This window comes from Eurytemora carolleeae, unplaced genomic scaffold, assembly GCF_000591075.1.
Source record: "Eurytemora carolleeae unplaced genomic scaffold, Eaff_2.0 scaffold32, whole genome shotgun sequence".
Taxonomy (NCBI): domain Eukaryota; kingdom Metazoa; phylum Arthropoda; class Copepoda; order Calanoida; family Temoridae; genus Eurytemora; species Eurytemora carolleeae.
The window spans coordinates 115891-125784 of NW_019396068.1; the positions used below are offsets into that span (position 1 = coordinate 115891).

At 33.5% G+C, this 9894-nt stretch overlaps 1 protein-coding gene across 1 annotated transcript; it reads right to left on the reverse strand.

Moving 5' to 3' along the window:
• Positions 1–424: 424 nt before the first annotated feature.
• On the reverse strand, positions 425–8456 carry LOC111711000 (A disintegrin and metalloproteinase with thrombospondin motifs 20). Its single transcript, XM_023485218.1, has 9 exons — positions 8290–8456; positions 7036–7165; positions 5783–5862; positions 4857–4985; positions 3880–3962; positions 3315–3390; positions 1815–1903; positions 1452–1631; positions 425–591 (listed from the first exon to the last, which is right to left on the reverse strand). The coding sequence occupies exons 1-9, from the start codon at positions 8448–8450 to the stop codon at positions 425–427; spliced, it is 1095 nt and encodes a 364-aa protein (XP_023340986.1). The 5' UTR covers positions 8451–8456.
• Between the last annotated feature and the right edge of the window lie 1438 nt (positions 8457–9894).

Here is a 9894-nt window from a genome sequence, read left to right on the forward strand (position 1 = left end):
TATCCTCCCATATCCTCCTAGCTCCTATCCTCCATTATCCTCCTAGCTCCTATCCTCCAATATCCTCCTAGTTCCTATCCTCCATTATCCTCCTAGTTCCTATCCTCAAGTAGCCTTCTAGCTCCTATCAACCAACATTCTCCTGGCTCCTATCCTCCAATATTCTCCTAGCTCATATTCTCCAATATTCTCCTAGCTTCATCCTCCAATATTCTCCTAGCTTCTATCCTCCAATATCCTCCTAGGTCCTATCCTCCAATATCCTTCTAGCTCCTATCAACCAANGTTAGGATTGGTAGGAACAAAACCAAGGGGAATAAAATGGTAAGGACGTTTATTTAGCTGATAAAGAATAAGGATAGGACTTACAGTAACTTAACCAAGGATAATGAAAAGGTATGGCCGTTTATTGAGCTGATAATGATTAAGGTATGTACTGACTGGAACTTAACAAAGGATAATGAAAAGTTAAGTACGTGAGTTTAGCTGATAAAGAAAGGATAGGATTAGTAGGAACTAAAGTAGGAATAAGATCTAAAGTTTTGAACCTAACACATGTTGAGTTATCTCCACCACACACTCCGCATATATCTGAAACCAGGAGAAGGTTAGTTATCTCTAGGTATGAAATGAAGCAGTGTTAAGTACTGCTTTAGGAAAACCTAGACGGGCATTGGGATTGTCTATAGTGTCTATAGTGTCTACAGTGTCTATAGTGTTTATAGTTTCTATAGTGTCTATAGTGTCTAAAGTGTCTATAGTGTCTATAGTGTCTATAGTGTCTATAGTGTCTATAGTGTCTATATAGTTTCTATAGTGTCTATAGTGTCTATAGTGTCTATAGTGTCTATAGTGTCTATAGTGTCTATAGTGTCTATAGTGTCTATATAGTTTCTATAGTGTCTATAGTGTCTATAGTTTCTATAGTGTCTATAGTGTCTATAGTGTCTATAGTGTCTATAGTGTCTATAGTGTCTATAGTGTCTATAGTGTCTATAGTGTCTATAGTGTCTATAGTGTTAATAGTGTCTATATAGTTTCTATAGTTTCTACAGTGTCTATAGTGTCTATAGTGTCTATAGTGTCTATAGTGTCTATAGTGTCTATAGTGTCTATAGTGTTTATAGTGTCTATAGTGTCTACAGTGTCTATAGTGTCTATAGTGTCTATAGTGTCTATATAGTTTCTATAGTGTCTATAGTGTCTATAAGTTGGTCTGTAACGAGAACGTGTATAAAGTGCATACTGCAAAGTCTTTAAGATTATTTCTTACACGAAATCTCAGTTTTTAGTTTTTTTACTTGGGGGGTGGGGTTTGATATTAATAACATTAAGCCTGAAATTATATGTTTTTCCTTAAAAACCAAAGTTTTTGCTCGCATATAATTTTTGAACCCATAGAAGGGGGAAACATTTCATGACAGGTTGGAGATTTTTTTTATATTGTTTACCTAGTTTAACAGTCGAGTCTAGTTGATGATCACACCCAGCAGCTACGCATGTACCAGCTACACACTTATCAAAACTGTCAGCTGTACACGGTGTACCGTCCACTACTGTACTTGCCAGCAGGTAGTAGTTAGAGGAGTAATCAACTCTACAGTACAGTTTGCACGCGTCACCTTCACTAACTACAAAATAAAATGGCGTTAAAGAATTTTAACAGATTAAATAATTGTACTTTTTAGATATAAATTATTATTATCTTTTTAAAAACTGCTGATTTTTCTTTATATTTCATAAAATATAAAATTTTTCACTGTCAAAATTGTTTTGATGTTCATGTTTTAACCACGTGACATTTTGAAACTTACTTCCGGTATATTTTGGCACCCATTTAACATCCGGTGGAAGTCCCTCGATGTTAAAGTTGTTTCCGTTGTAGGCTTGACATTGTTCGTGTCTAGTAAAATATACAGAAGTCAAGATTTTCTGCTAAAAATATTTAAGTTGTGGGCTAAACAAGCAAACATACTGTCAGTTCTATCAATCAGGTTTTGTAACATGAGTTTGCAAATTTTTAAGCTAAAAAATGTGCAAAAAATATATGACTAAAAGGGACTGCAGACGTATTTTTAAGTGACCCTCCCTTTATGGTGTTGAGGGTAATTTCAAGTGCACTCTGATCAATAAAGTGAAAGATATCGTCGTTTTCCAGGTTTACAAGTATTTAGTTCTGATAATTCCGATATGTCTTCCTGCAGTATAGAAATGCGCTAGTCACTTTTTTAAGAAATCTTAAGTTTAAACTTTTATATAAAATCTTAATTTTAACCTTTACAGAAATCTTAAGTTTAAACTTTTATGAAATCTTAATTTTGACCTTTTAAGAAATCTTAAGTTTAACCTTTTAAGAAATCTTAAGTTTAAACTTTTAAGAAATCTTAAGCTTAAACTTTTATAAAATCTTAATTTTAACCTTTTATGAAATCTTAATTTTGACCTTTAAAAAAATCCTAAGTTTAAAGTTTTAAGAAATCTTAAGTTCAAAGTTTTGAGAAATCTTAATTTTAACCTTTAAAGAAATCTTAAGTTAAACCTTTTAAGAAATCTTAAGTTTAACCTTTAAAAAATGTTTTGATTTTTTTGTTTATTATTTTCAGTTGTTTATACATGGGTAAATGTATAATTGTAAGGAGATAGTTCTGATACAGGGCAGCCTAAAATGTATCCAAAAAAATTTGCATTTCCGATTTTTTCATTGAAACTTAAAAGTCAGTTACACTGATCAGGTACTGAAGGCTAAGATTTTTATATTAAAAAAGATATTGAATTCGATATTTTTGACACCCTGTAGCATTTTCCAAGTATTTTTGACACCCTGTAGCATTTTCGCTGTATTTAAACAAACAAGTAAAAAGTACTCAACCGGAAAAGGTTTCACGGAAATGAAACAGATCTGATACATATCACACAGCAGGGGTGGGGGAATCTTAAATTTGTTGCACTCCACATCCCCCCCCCCCCCNAGAAGGATTAAGGGAAAACAATGAACCTATGCATCTATCATGGCAAAAAAATGTGAAATCTGAAATTCTTCTCTTCTGCTTTATATTTCTAGTACAGGGTTAACCACAAAGGATGTGACTTCAGAGACGACTGTACGAATTCATATTGTCTGTTTCGTCTGTAACCTTACATTCATGATTTTCTACAACTAAAATTTGTGTTTCTTTCTTTGTTAAATCATTACATAAGTCATAAAAGCACTACACTTAAGGCAGAAAACTTATTTTAGTATTGAAATCTTCATATTTTAGTGTTTTTGTCGTCTTTACTGTATCATCCTTTGTGGTTCACCCTGTATAATATACCTGTATGTATGCGAAGAGTTGCAGGGTTTAATGTTGCAAGCTTCATATCTAACCCTCTCCCCTACACAGTACAGACCTAAAGAACAAGAATAAGGTTCGGAAAGTTTTTACGGCGTTTTATCTCTCAAACCTTATCAAGCTTCTTGTCGGCTTATTTCTAACTCTTTCTTATTCGATTCTGTTTCCGGAAGATTTATATTTGATTTTTAGTTGTTTAGAAGCTGTGCCTTTACTATCTATTTCTCCAAGTACCTCCATTGGGCATTGATAAGTTCAGAAATTATCAAGGTACCTCCCTCAATTGGTAGGTTTTCAGAACTAATCAAGGTACCTTCATACGGTTCCTCCATTGGTGGGTTCAGAACTATAGATTTATCAAAGTACCTCCCTCTATTGGTAGGTTTAGAACTATATATTTCTTAAGGTATCTACCTTCATTTGTAGGTTTAGAACTATATATTTCTCAATATACCTCCCTCCATTGGGTAGGTTCAGAACTATAGATTTCTCAAGGTACCTTCCTCCATTTGCAGGTTTAGAACTTTATATGTCTGAAGGTACCTACCTCCATTGGTAGGTTCAGGATTGTCACATTCTCTAGTAGTTTTCCTAACTCCTCCTCCGCAGGTACGAGAACAACTGCTCCAGCTAAATAAATCTTAAAGTGATTGTGAATAAAATTTGTTTTTGCCCCGATTCAATTTAAAAGTTTGAAGAATGGCATGTCCGATTCACAAACGATACCCTTTAAATCCTTTAAACCTGTGCCTGAGAAAGTCCCGTTTAATTTCTCCGAGATCTTTATTGTTCTAATTTACCTTGTTTACATTATAAAAAAAGTAAACAGTAGTTTGTTTAAGTTCAAATTCTCTTCCTGGATATATTCTAAACTAGTATTTGGACAAAACTGTTTATTAAATTCCTGTCCTAGTAGATTTATTATCAGAAACATAAAAATAAATTTCCAATACCCTGTGTTTATATCTAGGTCAGTTTTTAAACATAAATACGAATTCAGCTTTCGGGATCGGTTTTACTTTTACAGGGTTCTAAAAAAAATTATGATTTCGAAGCCCAAAAAAGTTATCAACAGTCTCAACAACTTAGATTTTTTAACATAATTTATATTTTTTTGCTGCTATTTTAGTCCATGCAATTATTATCATCATTGGTATGTATTGTAAAGTAATCAAAAATAATGTTAACAACAAAAATTGGTGCAAAAAAAAATTTTACAAATGATTGTTCAAAATTTACATTATTTTTTATCCTTGACAGGTTATGTTAAATCATTTGCATTTTAAAGAAAATCTATCTTCGCTAAAATTTTCAGGCAATTCAAATTCTTAATATCAATTTTCCCAATGCAATTAGAAATTTTAAAGGAATTGGGTTGCAAAGATATAGGAATTAGACATTCTGAGTTAGTGGAAAAGACTCAATTGCTTTATCATTAAACTGCAAAAGAGTGTAAAAAATTAACAAGAAAGTAATATTTTCGAATTCTGAACAATTTTCAAATTTAGCTTAATGTTAAATTACCTTTTCCATTGCCCCCAGCCTCCGTCTACAGTAATATTCTTCATATTGTCCATAGAGACGCACTGTGAGCGCATACACCACATGTCCTTGCCGCACACCGTTCCATCAGCCCAGGGCATGTGCTGGGTTCTAAACTTGGACACCATCAATATGAAGGACAAAGTGGACTACCATGGAAAACTGGACTACTTGACCTCAGGACTTCTTGACATCAAGACTACTTGACTACTGAACTTCTGGACTACTGAACAACTGGACTACTGAACAACTGGACTACTGAACAACTGGACTACTGAACTACTGGACTACTGGACTACTGGACTTCTAGACTAAAGACTTTTCGACTGCAAAACTACTAGATTTGGAACTACTGAACTTTTGCACCACTCAACTTCTGAAATACTGGAAAAACTGGACTACTGGGATACCGAACTACAGAACTACTGAAATACTATACCACTAGACTACTGAATTATTAGACTAATTGACTAAAGACTATCGGGCTAAAAAACTACTTTTAAACTACTCAACTTCTTCGCTGCTCGACATCTATGTTTAAAAATGGATGACAGGACTACTGGACTACTGGACTATTGACATACTGGGCTATAAGACTTACAAGACCATTGAACTATTAGACTAAGGACTACTGGACTACAAGAGCAACGAAATATTCGACTACAAGACCATTGAACTATTGGACTACAAGACCATCGAACTATTGAACTGCAATAATTTTGAACTTAGGGGCAACAACACCATTGAATTAGGGACTACATAACTCCTGGACTAATGAACTACTGGACTACAAGACTATTGGATTTAAGAACATTTAGGATTACAGGATTACAGGACTACAAGATCATTGAAGTACTGGACTAAAGGACTACAAGACCATTGAACCACAGGACATACTGGACTGATACCTGCACCCCAGGTCCTCTCCTTGTGGTGTTGAACACCAAAGTCTACCACATGGAGGCATATATGAGCAGATCTGAGAACCCTTATTAAAAAAACATTGATTTTTTTTCGTATTTTCAGAATTAGAACTGCAACTTCTCGCCTCAAACTCTAATTTTTAAGTCCTTTATCTTTGCAACCTGATGTCGTGAACCTTCGATGTTTGAAATTGTGAGTGCTGCTAGATTAAATTTTGAAACATCAAAAGTTTCCACCACCAGGGTGTAAATATCTAAGATAAAAAATTGGATTTTGAGGTGAGCAATGATTTCCTTTATAAACTATAGATAAAACAGAGTACTTTATAGTCATAAAATGTACATTCCCAAGGCTACAAAAAAGTGAAAAGTGAGTAAGTGAGCTAAAATTAAACACCAAGGAGTTGCTAAAACTGACGCTGTCTTGAAAACTGATGCAATTTTTCATAAAAGTTTTGATCAATGTGATTTATAATGCTGAACTACAGAAAATCAAGTCTTTGCAAAAAAGGGCAATTAGAGCAGTAAATAATAGTTCATTTAAGGCACATTCAGATCCAATATTTTTCAGATTAGAACTCCTAAATCTTGATGAAACATATAAACTAGGTGATGTTCTATCTTTTATGCATAAATACTTTTATGACAACCTTCCAGCTTCCTTCCATGATATGTTTAGTTCTTCAGCTGAACCAAATAGAACAAAATCATATATACTTGAACGGGTTCTCTTTAAAACTCTAGAATGTTTTCCCTCTGCTTTATTTCCAAAAATATGGAATTCGATTGAATTAGAGCTGAAAGAAACAAAATCTGCAAAATCGTTTAAAAGTCGCCAAGATCTATTTAGATAGTTATGCAAATTATATCTGTAAAAAAAACTGTGTATCATGTGGATAAACTTAGTCTTTACTATCTCCTTCACCCTGTAGTTTATAAACATGATTTTAATAACGTATGTTACCCTCTGCTCCAACCCTTACGCTGAATATCCTCCCTTTCCCTTATACTCCCTCACCTCCTCCTTACCTTTTTCCTGATTTATCATCATTCTTATGTTTAAATGTACGATGTACATTGTTTTTATTTGCAATTCTCATTCGTTTATAGTGGCCCCACCAATTTAAACAACCTACTCTGGTTAGGCGGGTCCAAATTACATAGTAAATTGTGATTTTTTATTTGTATTATCTCGTGCTTTGTAGTTGAATAAAAATATGAAAAAATATGAAATATACCTTTCCGAATACAAGTTCACATTGAGCGTTCTCGTCAAAGAACTCCCCAGCAAATCTGGAAATCTTCTTCACTTCACTCTCCAGGTAGTTCCAGTTAGGACGGTTCCTCAAGCAGTATCCATACCCTTTACTAGATACAGTATCTATCCAGTATCCATACCCTTTACTAGATACAGTATCTATACAGTATCCGTACCCTTTACTAGATACAGTATCTATACAGTATCCGTACCCTTTACTAGATACAGTATCTATGCAGTATCCATACCCTTTACTAGATACAGTATCTTTACAGTATCAAATATACTTTACAGTATTCATACCCTTTACTAGATACAGTATTTATACAATATCCATACCCTTTACTATATACAGTGTCAATACAGTATCCATACCCTCAACTAGATACAGTATCAATACAGTATCCATACCCTTTACAGGATACAGTATCAATACAGTATCCATACCTTTTACTAGATGCAGTATCAATACAGTATCCATACTCTTTACAGGATACAGTATCTATACTGTATCCATACCCTTAACTAGCTACAGTATCAATACCGTATCCATACCCTTTACTAGATACAGTATCAATACAGTATCCATACCTTTTACTAGATGCGGTATCAATACAGTAACCATAGTACATACCCTTAACTAGATACAGTATCAATACAGTATCCATACCCTTTACTAGATACAGAATCCGTACCCTTTACAAGATACAGTATCCGTACCCTTTACTAGATACAGTATCCGTACCCTTCACTAGATACAGTATCTGTACCCTTTACTAGATACAGTATCTATGCAGTATTCGTACCCTTTACTAGATACAGCAACAATACAGTATCCGTACTCTTTACTAGATACAGTATCTTTACAGTATCAAATATCCTTTACTAGATACAGTACCAATACAGTATCCATACCCTTTGCTAGATACAGTATCAATACAGTATCCATACCCTTTACTAGATACAGGATCAATGCAGTGTCCATACCATTTACTCGATGCAGTATTAATACAGTATATTAGATATTAGATATTAGATTTTTATATTCCTTATATCGTTATAACCTAATGTCGTCGACTTTTGATATTTCAAACTGTGAATTCTTCTATATCAAACAGGCATATGTGTTTGAGATATCTATGGCATACACCATCAGGTTGCAAATATATTGGGATTATAAATTAAGAATTTGAGGCGAGTAAACATTTCCTCCAAGTTAAATAAAAAAACTTACTCTAAGAATCCAGTGAGATAATGTCTGCTGCACTCGGACCATCTCCATGGATTAGAATTATGGTCTAGGGTTCGAGACATCACATAGGTTGCGTTATTTCGAGAAAACTCCTTACACTTGTCATCATCGTCATGCGGCATGTTCAACCTGTATAAAAACATTATTTTTTAGCTAAAAACAGAATTATCTTCTTTATTTTTGATAGAAACAGACAGGGTACTGTTGTGAATCGAACTGGCACTCATCAGTGAAGGGTCACTTGAAACTATGTCTACTGGGACCCGACTTAATGAATCTAGAGATGGTTTAGCTACGTATCTTGAATCAATGATTCAGACCGTCCATGTAACTGCAGATAGGGATGTTAACGTTTTCATTTTTTTTTTGAAAAACGATCGTATCGTTATGAAAACGACGATGAAAAATCGAAAACGAAACGATCATTTTAAAAACGATCGTTTTTTCAAAAAGTTCGTTTTTAAAAATGGTCGTTTCGTTAACGATCGTTTTCAAAAACGATTTACAACCCTAACTGCAGAACTACAGAATAACAGTTCAGTAAATAGTTTTAGTACTCTGAAAATGAATTACCCCTGTTTATGTAAAAAAGTGAATTACCCCTGTTTATGCAAAATAATGAATTACCCCTGTTTATGTAAAATGATGAATTACCCCTGTTTATGTAAAATAGAGAATTACCCCTGTTTATGTAAAATAATGAATTACCCCTGTTTATGTAAAATAATGAATTACCCCTGTTTATGTAAAATGATGAATTACCCCTGTTTATGTAAAATGTTTAAATATCCCGTGAAATTGATTGCATTAATGTGAATGGGTCGTAAATAAGGCAGTTATTTGTTTATATCACTTGCACATTTAAACTTAATCGATAAATCCAACCCCACAACATTTTTTTATCATTTTTACAGGAATATCGATATTTTTACAGGGTGTCTAGAAAAACAATGATTGCATTGCCACATTTTTTTAATCCGTATATCCGTAACCTGATCGTGAAAACTTTGATATTTCAACCTTGGATTATTTTGTCTAACAGAATTCATCGTTTACAATATCAAGGGTCTACAACATTGGGTTGCAAAGATATCAGGATTAGAGTTTGTGACAAAGACTCAATTCCTTCAATACAAGTGTTTGAAGCTTTGGAACTCCTCTGATGCGATATAGCTTTTTTCGATTGATTTTAGGGTTCTAAACTAATTTTTTTTAAATGAAGGATTCCGATCTAAAATTCTTTTTATCATGCTACGAAGCAAATTATATTTACAATTGAAGTTTTGGAAATTGCTTGATGTTAATAACATTTATAACAAAACAATTTTTTACAAATAACTCTAAAGTTCAAATAACGAGAATGGGCTCAAACTGGAGGTCCTGGCATCAACTATGGTTTTTTTCGAGACACCCTGTACAATTAATTAAACTGATATTCATTAATATGAGAGTTTTATAAATGTTAAGTCAAGATTTTATATTTTTTACAGAAATTATTTTATTTAGAAAATATATATATGTAGTTTACATACAGATATTCATGTTTAATTTTTGTGGACGGAGGGAAGGGGGGGGGGCACGGTGGGG

Excerpts from the sequence above, each read along its gene's own strand:
- LOC111711000 (XM_023485218.1), bottom strand. The coding sequence starts at position 8,450 with ATGTTTTTATACAGGTTGAACATGCCGCATGACGATGATGACAAGTGT. Across the intron at positions 3,391-3,879 it reads TCCTGAACCTACCAATGGAG|GTCTGTACTGTGTAGGGGAG; the intron begins GTAGGTACCTTC and ends CTTGTTCTTTAG. Across the intron at positions 592-1,451 it reads AGACTCGACTGTTAAACTAG|ATATATGCGGAGTGTGTGGT; the intron begins GTAAACAATATA and ends TCCTGGTTTCAG.